The 19,248-nt window shown below is 48.0% G+C and overlaps 1 protein-coding gene across 11 annotated transcripts in view; it reads left to right on the plus strand.

Moving 5' to 3' along the window:
- Positions 1-2,865: 2,865 nt before the first annotated feature.
- LOC138821754 (anomalous homeobox protein-like) overlaps positions 2,866-19,248 on the plus strand; it is a 28,852-nt gene continuing 12,469 nt past the window's right edge. For 8 of the 11 annotated variants that reach the window (XR_011370209.1, XM_070014179.1, XM_070014174.1 and 5 more), the window contains exons 1-5: positions 2,866-3,030; positions 15,762-16,030; positions 16,826-16,953; positions 18,005-18,128; positions 18,765-18,981. Coding sequence is in view for 10 of the 11 variants with exons in the window: in XM_070014179.1 (XP_069870280.1) it covers positions 2,955-3,030; positions 15,762-16,030; positions 16,826-16,953; positions 18,005-18,128; positions 18,765-18,981 (814 nt within the window). In the remaining variant the exon portion in view is untranslated. Of the gene's footprint in view, positions 3,031-13,840; positions 13,992-14,903; positions 14,929-15,064; positions 15,150-15,761; positions 16,031-16,825; positions 16,954-18,004; positions 18,129-18,764; positions 18,982-19,248 lie in introns of those variants that run through there. The other 3 variants (XM_070014175.1, XM_070014178.1, XM_070014177.1) reach the window with 3 other exon arrangements.

Consider the following 19,248-nt stretch of genomic DNA (forward strand, 5'->3'; position numbering starts at 1 on the left):
ATCTCCTTATATATATGCAAATATTCTAACATATGAAGAAATCCAAACTCTGAAACACTTTTACTCAGAACAATTTTGGGTAAGGTATACAAAACATGTACAAGAAACTAAGTGACTTAAAACGAGAGACTTTGCCTCATGCCTCACAGTTCTGGAGACTAAAAATTCAAAGTCAAGGTGTCAGTGGGTCTATGCCAGGCTTCTAGGAGAGGATCCTTCTGCCTCTTCCACCTTCTAATAATCTCAGAATGACTTGTTGGCTTGTGGGTGCATTACTCCATTCTTAGTTCTCCTTCATATGGAGTTTCTCTGATCATCTATTTCTGTGACCTTCCCCTTCCCATCCCCCCCCTTTTTTTTTAGGCTGGTTATGCTACAGCTTGAACTTGAGCTATAGTTCCACTTCTGGTTTTCTGGTGGCTAATTACAGATAAAAGTCTCTGTCTTTCTAGGCTGGCTTTGAATGGTGATCCTCAGATCTCAGCCTCCTGATTAGCTAGGATTACAGGCATGAGCTATTGGCACCCAGCTGTTTTCTCCCTTTTTTATAAGAATACCATTTATACTGAATTAGATGTTCATTCGCTGCATTCTTACCTCATCTTTACTCATTGTATGATTTTTATTTCCAAAAAGGGCACATACTAAGATACTGGGTGTTGGGACTTCAGTATATCTTCTTTCTAGGACACAGTTCAAACTCAATTATGTACTAAGACATAGTATTGTGTAAGTTGTGTTTTGTTCTAGAAATGCAATTACCATATTACATATTAAGGACACTGAAAAACAAATACATCACTTAAGCAGGGAAATTATGTGCATTAGCATACATAGAGAACAGACTCGTAGACCATCTAGGAGAATATGGGTAAGACTTCAAGTTCTGAGTTAGTTTCCTGCAGTGTAATATTGATGTTTGTACTAGTCAGCTTTCCATCACCACAGCAAAATGCCTGAGATAATTGTCCTATGAAGAGAAAAGGGTTATAATACTCTGTAACCAGTGGGCCCGTGAATTTGGCCACTGGTAAGATAGTGCCTCCTGGTGAGACCATGTGGCAGAGCAAAATGTGGCTTGGGTGCTATCCTTTAACCTTTTCGCTCAAGGCTGGGGCTCTACCATTTGAGCAACAGCTCCACTTCTGGCATTTTTGTGGGTAACTGGATATAAGAGTCTCACAGACTTTCTTCCCTGGGCTGGCTTAGAGCTTCTCAGAGCTATAATCCTAGCTAGGATTATAGGCAAGAGCCACCAGCACTTGGCTAGGTTTTTTTCTTTCTAAAAAAAATCCTGCTACTTAGCCTAGGAGGGTTTTTATAAAACTTGTTTTTTTGTCAGCACTGGCATTGAGCTCAGGGCCTCAAACTTGCCTTATGTACAGGAAGCAAAGGTAAAGAGGAAGGGGCTGGATTCCAATTTTCCACTTCAGTGGCATGCCCCAAATGAATTAAATACCTCCTTGGAACTCCCTTCCCCCCTTGTTAATGCTCTTACTACCTCTCAGTAGTGCCATGGTGGAAACCAGGCCTTTAACGTGTGGATCTTTGGGAACATTCAGCATTCCAACAAGAGCAGTGTCTCAGGCCAAAGGAATCAAAGGTGACAGTAGAAAATTAGTATAAGGGTTACAATTAGTAGCTTTTTTTTTCAGGCTTGGGGCTTGAACTCTGGGCCTGGTCACTGGCCCTGAGCTCTGTAGCTCAAGGTGAGCACTCTACCACTTGAGCTATACCACCACTTCTGGTTTTTTGGTAGTTAATTGGATATAAGAGTCTCACATACTTTCCTGCCCAGGCTGGCTTTGAACCGTGATCCTTAGATCTCAGCCTCCTGAGTAGCTAGTATTACAGGCATGAGCCACTGGTGTCTGGCTATCTGTGACATTTCTTTGACCTAAATATGACAGAAACTATGATAGGCTCATTGTGTGTGCGCGTGTGTGTGGTGTGTGTGTGTGTGTGTGTGTGTGTGTGTGTGTGTGTGTGTGTGTGTGTGTGTGTGTGTGTGTGCTTGTGATTACTTTACTGACAAATACCATCATCCTTGGGTTATGATGAGCAAAATGTGTTTTAGAGTTTAGTAACTTGTCTAAATTCAGCCACAGCAATAATAAAGCTTCAGTTTGACTTCTGAGTGGTTACTCTTCTAGATTATACTGTGGCCCTTCTGAGAGGGCTGTGTGTCAGGGCCTTAGTCTTCTGCTTTGGTGGTTTGAATAGAAGGGATCACTTACATGTGATTAGACTCATAGTTTAAGGATATTAAGATTGTAGTGGTGTGAAGTGTTAGGGGACATCCTGCAACAATGTACAATTGTGTATATTAATATTTAGGAAATAGGAAGGCAGCTCTTTCTGTGGAATTCCCTTACCGCTACCCCATTGAATCTTCTGGCACCATGTGTTCCTGCTTAGAACTGTGGGTGCTTCTTTCTTATCTTGTTCCTTGTGTTTTTATAGCTCAGTGTTTCCCTTTCTCCTTTTCTACTGAACTTAAGAAACCATAACTGGGGGGCTGGGAAGGTGGCTCAGTGGATAGAGTGCTTGCCTTGCATGCATGAGGCCCTGGGTTCGATTCCTCAGCACCACATAAGCAGAAAAAGCTGGAAGTGGTGCTGTGGCTCAAGTGGTAGAGCACTAGCCTTGAGCTGAAGAGCTGAGGGACAGTGCCCAGGCCTAGAGTTCAGGCACCATGACTGGCAAAAAAAAAAAAAAAAGAAAGAAACCATAACAGGAAGCAGGTGTAAATATGTTTTATGTTCTTTAGCCTTATAAACAACCCAGTATTCATACTTTCTTTAGTTACACAAAAGCTTTTCATTTCTTTCAGATTCAGAAATTAAATCAATTTCCAGTACGAAGACTTCTGGAGATAAACAAACCTGTAATATTAAAGTTAAAGGAACTACAAGGGATGATCTGTGGTATTTCTCATTGGATGATGTCTGGAAATGTGGAGACCACATAGGCAAATATCAAGAAAATCAGAAGAAACATTTGAGACGAGTGACATTTCATCAAAAGAAAGTAAGTTACCAAGAGAAGGTTTGTGAATGTAAATATGAGGGAAGCTGTCTTCTTCCTGCTCAACTCATACTGAGAAAGTATTTGAGTAATTGTGATTCACAAACCAAAAGTTTAAAACATGATTCAGAATTGAGTGGGCGTCAGGAGAGCTGTTCAAGCAACATTCATGAACTTGGTCAAACCTCTGAAAACATCCACCTTATTCAGTTTGCAAGAACTTACACTAGAGATACCTCCTACAAGTGCCCTGATAATGACAACTCTCACATTCTTGGTACAGCTCTTTGCATATCAAAAGGTAAACATAGAGAAAAACCCTATGAATGTAAGGAATGTGGAAAATTCTTCAGCTGGCGCTCTAATCTTACCAGGCACCAGCTTATTCACAGTGGAAAGAAGCCTTATGAATGTAAAGAATGTGGAAAATCTTTCAGCCGGAGTTCACACCTTATTGGACATCAAAAAACCCATACTGGTGAGGAGCCCTATGAATGCAAAGAGTGTGGACAGTCCTTCAGCTGGTTCTCCCACCTGGTTACCCACCAGAGGACACACACAGGAGACAAGCTGTACACATGCCATCAGTGTGGGAAGTCCTTTGTTCACAGCTCCCGGCTCATTAGGCACCAGAGGACTCATACTGGAGAGAAACCCTATGAGTGTCCTGAGTGTGGAAAGTCATTCAGGCAGAGCAGTCATCTCATTCTGCATCAAAGAACTCATATCAGAGTTCGGCCATATGAATGTAATGAATGTGGGAAGTCATACAGCCAGAGGTCTCACCTTGTTGTTCATCATAGAATTCACACTGGACTGAGGCCTTTTGAATGTAAAGATTGTGGGAAAGGCTTCAGTAGAAGCTCTCATCTTTTTTCACATCAGAGAACCCACACTGGTGAGAAACCATATGAATGTCACGATTGTGGAAAATCCTTTAGTCAGACTTCTGCCCTTATTGTTCATCAGAGAATTCATACTGGAGAGAAACCCTATGAATGTTATCAGTGTGGGAAAGCCTTCATCCGGAAGAATGACCTCATTAAGCACCAGAGGATTCATATTGGAGAGGAAGGCTATAAGTGTGATCAGTGTGGGGTTATCTTCAGCCAGCACTCTCCATTTATAGTTCACCAGATAGCTCATACTGGGGAGCAGTTATTCACATGTAGTCAGTGTGGGACAGCACTGGTTAGTAGCTTGTTAGTTAAGATACCAAACAAATAGTACCAGAGAAATCACTTACTAATATATTGAATATACAACACTCTCCAGGAACAATAGCTTTACTGTGTATTGCAGAACTTCTGGAGAAATGCTGTACAAATTGAACCTACATGAAAATGCTTTCAACCTTTTTAATTTTTTTTTTATTTTTGGCCAGTCCTGGGGCTTGAACTCAGGGTTTAGGCACTGTTTTTTGTTTTTGTTTTTTGCTCAAGGTTAGCACTCTACCATGAGCCACAGTGCCACCTCTGGGTTTTTCGGTTTTTGTGGTACTGAGGAATAGAACCTAGGGCTTCATGCATCCTAGGCAAGCACTCTACTACTAAGCCACATTCCCAACCATGATTTCAATCTTGTTACTACACTATTGTATCTCACATAAATGATCCTGGGTTGGAAAACAACAAATTTCATTTCAGAACACAGACACACCAGGGTTGTTTTTTATTTGTTTTTTTTCCTTTTTTCCTATTTGCATGTGTATACCATTATGGGACTTGAATTTAGGGTGTGGATGCTGTCCTGTCAAGGCCAGTACTCTATCACTTGAGCAACAACTCCACTCTGGCTTTTTTGTGGATAATTAGATGTAACTTTGAGCTGGGATCTCAGAGCTCCTCACTCTTGCCTATAATCATCTAGGTTTTCTTCTTTCTAAAAAATCCTACTACTTCACCTAGGAGCATTTTTATAAAACTTATACTGGGATTTGAGCCCAGGGCCTCAAACTGTCTAGTTAGGAACTCTTACCTGCCACTTGAGCCACACCACCAGCTCTTTTCAGGTATGGCATCATGTTTTTGCCAGGAGTCAGCCTCAGATGTAACCCTACCTATGACCTGCATAGCTTGGACCCTGCATGCACCACCACACCTGACTTCTTGAATTGATTGAGATGAAGTCTTACTAACATTCTTCTGTAGCCGAACTCAAAATATCCTCCTGATTGCTATCTTCTGAGTAGCTGGGATTATAGATGGGATGCTTGTGCATCATAAGAGCATTCTAGACCAAGCCCTAACTGCTACAATCTGACAAAAACTTGAACAGATTGAGAAAATATCTAGCCTCATTATTCTCTCCAGAAACATAAACAAATTGGTCTACCATTGTAAGTAGAATTGTTGCTGAGAACTATAAAAAAATGTAGTTGGGGTTGGGAAGGTGGCTCAGTGGTAGAGTGCTTGCCTTGCATTCATGAGGTCCTGGGTTCGATTCCTCAGCACCATATAAGCAGAAAAAGCCAGAAGGGGCACTGTGGCTGAAGTGGTAGAGTGCTATCCTTGAGCTGAAGAGCTGTTTGACAGCGCCCAGGCCCAGAGTTCAGGCCCCACGACTGACAAAAAAAAAAAAAAAAAAAAAAAGGTTGGAGTTACTATACCAAGAGATTGAAAGTAATATTCCAGTGAGTTTTTAATGCTATTGTTTACTTGACTGCTAGTCTTTTGGGACACTGAGTAAAGTTTTTGTGCTTTATATGAATTTATGTATTCTAGCTATATTTTGGATAGCAGCATAGAAAATGCTGTTAAAGAACATTTACAGCCAGCTCCAATGGCTCTTGCCTGCAATCCTAACTATTCAGGAGACTGAGATCTGAGGATCATGGTTCAAAGCCAGCTTATGCAGAAAAGTCCATGAGACTCATTTCCAATAAAACACCAGAAACTGGAAAGTGGCACTATGGCTCAAGTGGTAGAGTACTACCCTTGAGCTGAAGAGCTGAGAGACAGTGCCCTGGCCAGAGTTCAAGCCCCAAGACCAACAAAAAAAAAAGACACATTATCCATTAAAAATGTACCTACTTTCATGTAGTCAAGTGTTAAATAGAAAGTATCGTTAAAGGACAGAAATTATTTTTTAAATGATGGGAAATATGTGTGAGTTTTATGGTCTCATTGGTTTTGCTGAGATAATTGTAAGAAATTTGAAAGTAGTCAAAACCAAGATGTAGTTTTTTATTCTATGAAGGAAGTGTAACACCAACTGCCAGCAAACTTTCCTATTCCAAGTTGTGGCCGGAGACATGGTGGCACCGGGTCATGACAATTCAAATACAGTAATTTGGATGTTAGGACTTAGTATAACATTTGGAGTTTGGACACAACAGGAAGGGGGTCTCTGAATGAGAGTAGGAGTGCCTTGCAGCATTTACAAGTGTGCTGTTAGATAATGACACCCTTGCCCAAGGAACCCTCCATTTCAAGGTAGTATTTTATAAAGGAAGGTGGTGACTAGGAGCATGAACATGAACTCGACTAGGTTGAAGTCTCACCTCTGTCTGTAACTATCTAATTGGTCTTGAGCATGCTGTTTAGCTTCTCTATGCCTGATTTCTGACTTACAGTCTGTTATATGGGATAGAATGATAGTACATACATTGTGATTATGATGAATGTTAAATGAGACATACGTAATTGTGGTCAGTATTAAACAAGAAAACATAGTTTAGAATTGCCTGACCTATTCCAATTCTTTTTGTTTTGGGATTGGTTTTTACATTTGGAGTTAGGGTCTCTGTGTGGATAAGGATGCCGTGGAGGTTGTAATCCTGCCTCAGCCTCCAGAATGCTAGAATTACACTACTCACACATTCTACTAAAAAAAAAAATCATTACTAGCTGTGAGTCTCATTGTGATGATTCACCCATTGTCTGGAATCTTATATCTTATTGAATTTTCACTTTTTTTTGTGTGTCAGTTGTGGGGTTTGAACTCTTGGCCTGGGAGCTGTCCCTGAGCTCTTTAGCTCAAGGCAAGTGCTCTACTACTTGAACCACAGCACCATTTCTGGTTTTCTGGTGGTTAATTGGAAGTAAGAGTTTCACAAGCTGGGCAATGGTGGCTCACACCTGTAATCCTAGCTACTTGGGGCTGAGATCTGAGGATCTCAGTTTATTTCATTTATTTATTTATTTGTTTGTTTAAAAACTAGCACTCTACCATTTTAGCTATAGCACCATGTCTAGATATTTCTGTGTATGTGGTACTACTGAGGAATCGAACCCAGGGCCTCATGCATGCAAAGCATGCGCTCTACCACTGATCCACCTTCCCAGCCCCTGAGGATCTCAGTTTAAAGTCAGCCTGGGCAGGAAAAGTCCATGGGGCTTATCTCCAGTAAACCACCAGAAAACGGGAAGTGGCTCTGTGGCTCAGGTGATATAGCACTCGCCTGAGTGACAGCACCCAGGCCCAGAGTTCAAGTCCTAGGACTGACAAAAAAATTAATAAAAAGTCTTACAGACTTCCTTCCCAGGCTGGCTTTGAACTGCCATCCTCAGATCTCAGCCTCCTAAGTAGCTAGGATTCCAGATGTGAGCCACCAGTGTGTGGCTTGAATTCTCAATTTCCTTTCAGTTGTATTTTTTTTCCCTTTGTCTAAATCAGAACTTACCCTGGGAAAGTCATTTTTGGGAATCAGTAAATAACTTCATATTGCATGCTAAATTTTGTTTGTACAAAGGTCTTCCTTTTTAGGCAAAAGACCCTACTCTTCAAATTATTTTACTTGTTTATGACTCTAAAATTTTTTCAGAAAGGGCTGGGAAGGTGGCTCAGTGGTAGAGTGCTTGCCTTGCATGTCTGAGGCCCTGGGTTCGATTCCTCAGCACCACATAAGCAAAAAGAAAAAAAAGCTGGAAGTGCCGCTGTGGCTCAAGTGGTAGAGCACTAGCCTTGAGCTGAAGAGCTGAGGGCTAGCGCCCAGGCCCAGAGTTGAGGCCCCACTACCGGACCCAGAAAAAATTTTTTTTCAGAAAAAGATCTGTTATAATGTTCTGTTTTGTTCTATAGATGAATGTTGTGTGTAGTATAAATTGTCAAAATCAAGATGGAGTTGTTTTTTTCAATCCTCACTAAAAATTAAGACCGTGCCAGGTGCAGGTGGCTAACATCTGTAATTTTAGCTACTCTGAAGGCTGAAAGGTAAGCATCATGATTCAAACCAGCCTGGGCAGGAAAGTCTGTGAGATTCTTATCTCCACTGAACTACCCCCCCCAAAAAAACAAACAAGTGGAGCTTTGGCTTGAGAGGTACAGCGCTAGCCTTGAGCAAAAGAAGCTCAGAGACAGCACCCAGGCTCTAGGACTGACACACTCACAAGAGAGAGAGAGAAGAGGTTAGAATGTAGAGCTTTCACCATGACTGCTTGAGTGAGGAACTATCACAGAAGATTGCCAAATAAGCGTACATGAAACACATTGCAACCTTATATAAATAATACTTGTAGGAGGTACATTAGCCCAGCAACTATCTGTTCAACTATCTGAGAGGGATTATAATCAACAAGTGGCAGATTTACCAAAATTGCATACATTTTAAGTATCAATAGTATAATTTGGGCTGGGAAGGTAGCTCAGTGGTTTGGTGCTTGCCTTGCATGCATGAGGCCCTGGGTTTGATTCCTCAGCACCACATAAGCAGAAAAAGCCAGAAGTGGTGCTGTGACTCAAATGGTAGAGCACTAGCTTTGAGCTGAAGAGCTGAAGGACAGCACCTAGGCCCAGAATTCGAAGGCCATGCTTCCACAAATGACAAACTTGTAGCAAATAGAAAATAAAAGGAATGATTTATGAGTACCAAGTAAGGTAAAACCTCAACAGGAAGGGTCACGTCATTGTGTATCACAAGAATCATTCTAATAACACCTATTAGTTTGGAAAGAGTTTCCTTTATAAATAAGAGGACTAAGGATGTGGCTCAGTGCTAGAGAAGTTGTGTAGCATGATAGAGTATGAGGCCCTGTGTTTTATCCCTAACACCACAAAGAATAAGCATTTGTAAGGGAAACTTTCAGATATTCCGGATTTTATGAGATTAACTATCAACAATATTAGCATACAAATTGTTTTTGCTGTGTTACTGAGTAAATGTAATGACCCGTATAACAGAAATACTTTAGACCTATAGAGATAATTTAGATATCTTTCTGTGTGTCATAATATAACTTTGCATAGTTAGTCATTTAACTTGTAAAAGTCATACATGAGGGAGGGGGACCAAGATGGTGACAGGGCAGTAGGGAATCACCACAGCTCTCTCCAACCAAAAAGAGAGTTTGAGTTCCAACGCTTAATTTCCCCAAGAGACCACCACCACCACCAACAAAAAGACGAACACCCAGAGAAAAACAGGAGATGGGAAAAAAAAAAAAAGAAAAGAATTTCAGAAGAAAAGCACGAAGACCCCTCCCCCAACCTTTACTGGCTGCGCTGCAGCACGCCAAGCTGTGGTCAGCCCAGCCTGGTGGGGGCTGCCAGAGTCCCAGAGACACAGGGTCATCTGCAGATCACCTGAGCAGAAGATGACCGAGGTACCAGTGTTGGACCTGCTGATAGCCACGAACAGAGAAACCTCTGAGCCGGGAGCCTGCACAAAGATCCAACCCCTACCCCTCATTATCCTAGCAGAGAGGTGCCACCCCACCAAATCCACTCAGCGGGAACCCCAGAAACACGGGTAGCCCATAGAACGCCAGAGCAAGAAGACCTGCAAGGTCTTCTGAGCGCAAACAGACAAACCCCAGTGCTTAGAACCTGCGCGGAGCTCCCCCTCCCCCCTGGGCTGGAGGCCGGAGGCTCATCTTGTGGTGCCTCCCGAACAGCATCAACAAAGGCAGAGACAGGAGAAAAATGCAGAGCCACCACCACCTGGCCCAGCCCACAACCATCTCAACTAAACTCTGATTGCAGCAGCAACCGGCAACCTACATCACACCAAAACAAGTAGCTCCAAGATGAGTACCCCACAGGGGACAGTATATTCCTCAAGGGCGACCAGAGCTGGTGGGAACACCCAGACCCTGACTCAGACCCCTACCCCAACACCTTGACTACAGGACCCATTAAAACTGGGAACTGTTTGAGAGCTCCACCAGCCTGTGGAGTACACCCAGCTGGCCAGGCTAGAGCAAGAGCGCCCCTGGAAGGGAGCTTAAACGCCTGGAAGGGAACTTAAATGCCCAAGCCAGGAACAGCGCCCCTGGCTCACAACAGACAACATTGGAAGAAACTTGAACTGTGTACTCCAGGCTGCTTAACCCAGGCGGGATACACAGCAGCACAGGTCAAACTGGCGTGCCCCAGGCAGGGGGCCAGGACCAGGTCTGGGGACCAGTGCTTGAGCAACACAGCCAACTCCTCCCAACTGAAGTCAGAAGCTGAGCATACGCCTCCATAGAGGGGGGAAAACAAAATTGCACCCCCTGTGAATCAAGCCTATGACAGTAAAAGACCTGGGTGTCCAAGCCAAGAGAACCAGAAGCCCAAACCCCACCAGAACCCAACCCATATATCCCAGGCAGGGAATTGGACAGCTCAGGCCACCAGCCCCTGATAATAGGAGCTCAGGCTGGTAAGATGGCTCAGCGGTAGAATCCTTGTCTTTTGTGCATGAGGCCCTTGATCTGATTCCTCAGCACCACATAAGCAGAAAGGGCCAGAAGTGTTGCTGTGGCTCAAAGGTTGGGCGCCAGCCTTGAGCTGAAGAGCTGAGGGACAGCGCCCACAACTGGCAAAAACAAAAACAAAAAACCCATCAGGAGCCCATAGCAGAAACACTTCTAGACAAATTATAGTAAAAATGATAGATCTGAATAATAAGGAAACAACCTTGCATGCAGCAAAATGAAGAAGGAGCTATACTACAATGGGAAAAAAAATTAGAACCACTGCAGATCTCTCCATACAAACACTGAATGCAAGAAAGGCCTGGGAAAGTACCATGCGACCCCTAAGAACCAATAACTGCCAACCCAGACTGATATACCCAGCAAAGCTAGCATTCACATTCGATGGAGAACTGAAAATGTTTAATAGTAAAGAAAAACTAAATGAATCTATAAACATTAAGCCAGCATTTTATAAAGAATACTAAGAGGGGGAACACAAGCTGAAGAAAGCAACCAGGAATGGGGACTAGCACCAGACAGGCATTAATAGAAGTCTGAGCAAGCACAGGAGGAAAGGAAAGAAGAAAAACATAGGAAAACATGGAATGACAGGGATCACAATGCATCTCTCTATACTATCTCTTAATATTAACAGTCTTAATTCACCAATCAAAAGAAAAAGAACTATAGATTAGATCAGAAAACATGACCCATCCTTCTGTTGCCTTCAGGAGACCCACCTCTCAGCCAAACATACAAACAAACTCAGAGTGAAGGGTTGGAAAAGCATCTACCAATCAAATGCCCCCAGTAAGAAAGCAGGAGTAGCAATCTCATTGATTTCATTAAAATCAATACAAAAAGACAAGGAAGGACACTACATATTAATACAGGGAGCAATCCAAGAGGAGGATTTTACCATCATCAACTTATATTCCCCAAACATTGGAGGATCCAAATATGTTAACCAAATACTCTCAAACTTATAGAATAAAATAGATCCCAATATGATAATACTAGGAGACTTTAACACTCCACTCTCACCAAAGGACAGGTCTACCAACCAGAGGATTGGCAAAGAAGCTACTGAATTAAGTGAGGCCATACTTCAAGCGGAACTAACTGACATTTACTGAGTTTTTCACCCTAAAACAACACAGTACACATTCTTCTAAGCAGCTCATGTTGTTTTTCCAAAGTGTCTTTATTACTTGAAATGAGAAAAGTAATGATTTATGAATGTGTAATTCCTGTGATGTTTTCTGGTCTCAGGATTTCTGGTTTGAAGAAAAATGATTTAGAGAAGAGATGAGAAACCTTGCATAAAAAGATATATATTGTGGCTGAGAAGGTGGCTCAGTGGTAGAGCACTTGCCTTGCATGCATGAGGCCCTGGGTTCGATTCCTCAGCACCACATAAGCAAAAAGAAAAAAGCCAGAAGTGGTGCTGTGGCTCAAGTGGTAGAGTGCTAGCCTTGAGCTGAAGAGCTGAGGGACAGCACCCAGGCCCAGAGTTTAGGCCCCATGACCAGACCCCCCGCCCCCCCCCAAACAAAAAGATATATTTGTAGCCGGGTACCAGTGGCTCACGCCTGTAACTAGCTACTCAGGAGACTGAGATCTGAGGATCACAGTTCAAAGCCAGCCCGGGCAGCAAAGTCCGTGAAACTCTTATATCCAATATACCACTAGAAACTGGAAGTGGTGCTGTGGCTCAAGCGGTAGAGTACTAGCCTTGAGCTGAAGAGTGCAGGGACAGCGCCCAAGTCCAGAGTTCAAGCCCCATGACTGACAAAAAAAAAAAAAGGTATATATTGTAACTTTGGGAAACATAGGGAAAGTGCATTTTGTCAGCCAGCTGCCAGTGATATGAAGATTGTAGTTCAAAGCCATCCTGGGCAGGAAAGTCCATGAGACTCTTAACAAGCAGCCAAAAGTGCCCAAGTGGTAGAGCAAACCTTGACCAAATGCTCAGGGACAGTGCTCAGGCTCTTACTTCAAGCCCCATGAATGGAACACAATAAAGTATATTTTGTCCTCAATATACCAAGGTAGGTAGCTTAAAGTAAGACACAAATCTTTATTTTTAAATTTTTTTGCATATCTCATTGCTCTGTCATCTCTTTTTCATTGTGAAAATACTGTACAGAGGGGTTACAATTACACGGGCAAGATAATGAGTACATTTCTTATCAAGCATTGTAGCCTCCTCCTTTGTTTCCCCTTCCCATCCCTTCCCATCCTCCCCTCACCCCCCACCTAATCCTTCCCCCCCCCAAAGTTGTAAAGTTCGTTTTTCCACATAAGGACTTGTACATGTTATTGTTGCAATGGATCCACTGTATCCCTATTTAAACGATTTGTTTTTTCCCTTCTCCACAAATTATACAACCTCAATACAGTGAAAGCAGGGGTTATACCATGGGGGAGGGACATACAAAGCAACAAAGAAATAATCTTATAAATGTGTTAGAAACAAATCTTTGTTTAATACTACCCTAGGTTAGGTAGGTTTTAGTTTGCTATGTCATCTAATGCAATGCACATGCAACCTTATCTAGTAGAAGCCAGAGTGCTAATATAATTTTAAAGATAGAAGTCAAATACTGCGTGTGAGAGAAAATTGCTAGATTAGTGCTTTATGTTAAGTGGGAAATAGGTAAATATAGGAATCATTATACAACCATTTAAATCAATAAACTTTTATCATTGGCTTGTAAGACTTTCTAGTCCCGGTCTCCTTTTCCAGCACTAGAAAAGGAAAAGATATGAAGGTTATATTTGTGAAATACACTTACTTCTTTTTTTTGGGGGGGTGTGTGTCTGGTCGCGGGGCCTGAACTCAGGGCCTGGGCTCTGTCCCTCAGCTCTTCAGCTCAAAGCTAGCGCTCTACCACTTGAGCCACAGCGCCACTTCTGGCTTTTCCTGCTGTTGTGGTGCTGAGGAATCGAACCCAGCGCCTCATGCCCGCAAGGCAGCGCTCCAGCCCTAGCCACTGCCAGCGGTGTCCACGAAGGCTCCTTCCCCGGGGCTGCGTTTGGGGAGCGGTGGCCCTCGGCTTCCTTCCTTTGCTGGAAGGGCGCTCGCAGTGCGTGCGCGTGCACGCGCGCGCCGGGGGTGTTGGTCCGTGAGGCCGAAGCGTGTGGCCACGTTCACGGGGATCAGCGGTGCCAGTTCGGGGCCGTGTCGAGCTCTAAGCTCCGGGTCCTCTCGACGCTTCAACTCGCACAGCGACGCCAGAGGAACGGCCGGGTCCCTCCGGCCCCGTCTTGAACGCGGGCTTGGGCGCTGTCGCTGGCCTGCCACTCACCGCGGAGCTCCACTTGACTCCCGGTCGCCCGGAGGTGGGCCCGGGACTCCGGTCGCCCGGAGGTGGGGTCGGGACTCCGGTCGCCCGGAGGTGGGGTCGGGACTCCGGTCGCCCGCCCGGAGGTGGGGTGAGGACTCCGGTTTCCTGGAGGTGGGGTCGGGACTCCGGTTTCCTGGAGGTGGGGTCGGGACTCCGGTCGCCCGCCCGGAGGTGGGGTGAGGACTCCGGTTTCCTGGAGGTGGGGTCGGGACTCCGGTCGCCCGGAGGTGGGGTCGGGACTCCGGTTACCCGGAGGTGGGCCCGGGACTCCGGTCGCCCGGAGGTGGGGTGAGGACCGTGCTTCCCGAGCTGGCCTCCGACTCGTGGCTGGGTTAGGGCGGCGCGGGCATGGGAGGTTTGCAGGGGCTCTGGCCCCTGAGAGCTCGAGGCCGCGTTGCCCTCAGCGCTTCAGACGGCCGAGGCCTCAGAGCTGCCGCTTGCCGGGCAGGCAGCCGGGCCTCGGAGCCCGCCTAGGCGGCCGGGCGCTCTCCTCCCGCAGGGGTTTCGACGGCGCGGTGGGGTTGTGGCCCCGGGCCCCGCGTTCGGCCGGACCCCGCCGGGTGGATACTTTGTAGCCATCCCGAGCAGGCTGGGGGCGCCCGCGGGCATCCGCCGGAAGGGAGCTGGCCAGCGTGGGGCCTCGCGGGGCGCGGGGCGGGGCCTCGCGGGGCGCGGGGCGGGGCCTCGCGGGGCGCGGGGCGGGGCCTCGCGGGGCGCGGGGCGGGGCCTCGCGGGGCGCGGGGCGGGGCCTCGCGGGGCGCGGGGCGGGGCCTCGCGGGGCGCGGGGCGGGGCCTCGCGGGGCGCGGGGCGGGCCGCGCGGGGGGCGGGGCCTCGCGGACGCTAGAGGTGTGGCGCGTGGCGCCGGCTGAGAACTGAGCTTACGTGAGCTGGCGTCAGGATCTCGGCGAACGTCGGAGCCGCACACCGACAGGTACGGGCGGCCTGTTCCGCGCGAGCAGCCCCGCGGGGCCTCGCAGGCTCGGGCCGCGGCCCCAGCCCATCCTTCCGCGGGGTTCCCACCGCGCCCCGACCGGCGCGTCGCTGGAGGACGTGTGGGTCCTCAGAGGGCCCCTTCCCCGTCAGGGGTCGGCGGAGGCCCCGTCCTTCCCGGCCGGCGCGGGGCGCGGGGGGACCGGACCGCGGGGCGGACGGGTAGGCAGAGCCGCTGCGGGCAGAGCCGCTGCCGGAGCGCACCGGCCGGGCCCGCCGCCTGCGGAGTGGGTGTCCGGCCCCACTCCAGAGCTCAGGCCCCGAAGGGGCTCGGAGGAGGCCGGCGCCGGCCCCGAGCGCCCGCGGCCCGGCCTCGCCCGCGGAGCCGGCCGGCGGGCCGGCGGGGCCGCCGAGGGGCGCGTGCGGCAGTGGGCGGGCGCCGCTCACCAGGCCTTTGCCTGGCCTGCGAATTCCGATTCCTAAAGACGTGTACCGTGAAGGGGGTGAAGAGGTTGCAGCCCCCAAGAGCGCCTGTGTCCCCTGGGCTCCAGACAGAACCCAGAGGAGGGGAAGGGTCCGGAGACGGGAGGAGCGAGCAGGGCAGAGGGCAGAGGAGGGGCCTGAAAGCAGGCAGCACCGGGCGGGCCTCTGCGCGGCCAGCTGTTCGGAGCAGGGCTGGGGTGAAATCGGGGGGCACATCGACCACCCCGCCTCGTACCCGGCCAGCTCCTGTCACCTTCGAGTGTCCCTGGGTGGACGGTCAGGCGTTACCCCGAGGACCAGTGCCGGGACACGGGTCTGTGCTAGCGCCGTCTGCTTGCTGTGTGTTGGCAGAGCGGGCTGCCTGGTACCGGATGCAGAACTTCCTGAGGCTGCTGAGGAGGCACGGGGCTTCCTGTCCGCCCCCAGCAGAGCTGGTAACCCTTGCGGCGAAGCTGTGCTGGGACCTTCGGGATGACCCCACGCATCTGCGACCCCTGGTGGCAGCTGTTCTCGCCAGCCAACTTCGTCCGCACCTTCTGGACAATGGGGCCGTGGTCCTGGCTTGTGCCCGTGTCTTGGTTCAGCAGGAGCAGCTGCAGGCAGCCTGCCAGCTTCTGGAGGTAGGACGGGGCGGGAGGGGTTGCAGACGGGGATAGAGAAACCGGCAGACAGCTCATGTAATAGCCAGGTGTGATGTTTGTCAAACATTGCGTGTCGAATCGGTCCCCATTGCTTCGACCATTGTTCTTTCTCTTGCTGTATGGCTAGAGGTAAATCATGGGATTTTTCTGCGCCTCAATTTCCCGCCTGTAAGGTGCAGCTGAGAACTTGGATTATCTGTTTCTTTGAGTGTGTGTGTGTGTGTGTGTGTGTGTGTGTGTGTGTGTGTGTGTGTGTGTGTGTGTCCCCATCATGGGGCTTGAACTCTGGGCTTGAGCGTTGTCCCTCAGCTCTTCAGCTCAAGGCGAGTGCTCTACTGCTTGAGACACAGCACCACTTTCATTTCTAGTAGTTTATTGGAGATAAGAGTCTCACAGAGTTTCCTGCCCAAGCTGGCTTTGAACCGCTATCCTCAGATCTCAGCCTCCTGAGTAGCTAGGATGACAGGTGTGAGCCACCGGTGCCCTGCTTCTTTGAATGTTTTATATGCATGTGTGTGTGAGGACTTGTCTATTCATGACTGACATGAAGTGTCTGCCACAGCTTCTGTAGTAAATGGCTGGTCTAAGGTCTGGTGGGGATCAATGTATCTTTACTACTTGAGTACAATGGCACATTGTGGATAAATGTGTTTGAACTCAGGTGTCTGGTCTTTCCACTACTCTACTCAAGGTGGGTTGGTGTGGGTGGGTAGAGGTCTCTACATGCTCCAGGGTAGGCAGGGGTAATTAGCACTCAGCAAGCTCTTCCCACAGGAGTGCCGGGTTTCAGGCGGCAGTCAGGAGCTGGTGCAGCTCTGGAATGACATCCACTACTGCCTGGCCATGAGGAGGCTAGGCGTAGCCACCCTAAGCCCTGTGCAGAAGTTCCGATGCAGAAAGAGGTACCTCTTCATTGTATTCCACAGAAAAACTTTCTCTGCTGGTTCCCTGGGCCCCTGAGAAGTAGATCTCCCATCCAAACCCTGAAATGAGGGGACAGTGGGAGGAGGTCTCAATAAGCAGATTGTCACACTGTTAATGAGCAGTAGGACCTACTGTGCTTCCATCATTACACCGCACTCTTCCTTCCACTTCTGTTAGGTGGTAGCTGGAAAAAGAGGCTCCTCTGCAGGGAGACTGAGGCAGAGCCCATTGGTGGGCATCCCACTGGACTGGCTGGGCTAGGAGCACATGGACATGGTTGATTGACTTGGAGGGCAAGTGGGAGCTGCGTCACATGTCTTAGGTTATCAGCGAATTCCCATGTCTCTGCTCCAGATTGCCCTTGTGGCTGCTGGACCCTTTAAAGAGCGGCGTGAGAACGTTGACAGTTCAGGAGAGTTACGTGTCCCTTGTTTAACCGCATGCTTGGCAAATGATAGGTGCCGAATATCTTAATGATCATCTGTAATTAGACATTGTGTTAATATTCATCCCCATTATGACCATTTATGGATATAAACGTGATCGGGGAGTGTGGTGGACCAGCAGGGGACATCCCTGGAAACAGGAACAAAGAAAGTCACCATGGGTAAGGGTGGGAGGTTTGGAGCTAAGAGGAGAGGAAAGGGCTGTGCCATCTGTAGAACAAGAGGACTGTGACAGGAGAGCCATGATGAAGAGACTGGGTCATGAGGAGGCAGATGCAGAGCATGCAGGAGTTGCAAACCAGGAGGGACCAAGGTGGCTGAGATGTTTGTCAGCATCATTAGGGCCCAGAGACAGGGTTCCCAGGCAGATTGCTAGAGTCCTGTGGTCACTACGTATGGGGATGTTATGTTCCTGTGAGAGAGGCTGTGGGTCTCACAAGGTGGAGACAGAGAAAGGGACCACTAGGAGGAGGCTTGTGGGACAGAAGGACATGCTCATCATCTTCCTCAGAAGACCAGGTCCTAATCAGAGCGCAGATGCTTCTGTTCTGTAGAGCTTCCTCCACTATCCCCCTTCCCCCAGGAACCCACCACCCCCTACCCTATGCCCCAAGAGCCCCAAGAGCCGGAACTTTCCTCAAGAAGTTCGTCAGACTCTGAAGGACTTTGCCTCAGGTGTGAGCACCAACCCCAGCAAGGCAGAGCGGGTAAGAACAAGTGGCTTTCCTCATGTCCTCCCCCTCTATGGCTCCTTCTTCCTCTACTTGGCTCTGCCTCTCTCCTGGGGCTCCTGTACCTTTCTCCACATTTCTCTTTCTTCTTTCTCCCACACATACATCTTTTGTTGGTGTGCCTCCCGGGGGGCTGGTGCTGTTTGAATTTTGCTCTCTAAGGTTTGTTTTCTTCTCATGTGAAAATCATCCATTTCTCACCCTGAAATCTATAGAGGCCCTTAGTTCTTTGACCTGGAATTCTTAGCCAGTGAGTGCTGTAGGAAAGAAGATCTCTGATGAGGGGCAATGTAGGCCTTCAGCCTGGCCCTTTTCCTGGCTTAGGGAATGGAATGCTTAGGCTTTAGCACTTCAGGGTTGGGATCAACTTAGGAGGTAAGGCCTGTGTGTCCTGTTCATGGAGACCCTGCTTTCTCTGCCTTAGGACATGCTCAGGAGACAATCCTTTCTCCAGTGTACTAATGCACGGATGGCCATGTCTGCCCTCCTTGCACAGGACAACCTGGAATCATATTCACTTATTTTTTTTTGGTGCATCTGAGCTGTTTCAGCCACCTGTGTGCAAATTATCCCTTGTAACTCGGGGTCAGAAGTCTTCTTGTTTTGGTGCAGGAGACTTTGGCTTTGGAGACAGGCTTGACAGCTAAGCAAGTACACAACTGGTTTGCCAACTACCGGCGACGCCAAAGATACCTTCTCCAGCGCGTGGATCCAGCCCAGCAGGCCATTTCAGAAGTTTGCAGCACAAAGGAGTGGGACCCTACCCTCCTGCAGCCCTCATGCAATCCCTGTGGTGACTCAGAATTGGTGGGCAGGCCTCAGTGGTCAGGTTAGCTGCCAGGACATCTGGCCTCCTTGTACTTGGGGCTGATTTATGACAGGATCCGTCTGGCACAGGAGTGGCCATGATGGGCCAGTAGTTCCCTTGTATTTCAGGTTACCATATGTTTGGGTGCCATTCTGAAAGTGAGGCCTCATGTGGACAGAAGGAAAGGGATAGTGAATAGATCTGAGAAGTGAGCCAAGCTCCAGGATTGTAATACTGGACTGTTGATGCAGACCAGAGTCTGACCCAAGGGACAGAGAACAGTGTTGG

The sequence above is a fragment of the Dipodomys merriami genome, unplaced genomic scaffold (assembly GCF_024711535.1).
Source record: "Dipodomys merriami isolate MVZ:Mamm:240054 unplaced genomic scaffold, mDipMer1.0.p SCAF_935, whole genome shotgun sequence".
Lineage (NCBI taxonomy): Eukaryota > Metazoa > Chordata > Mammalia > Rodentia > Heteromyidae > Dipodomys > Dipodomys merriami.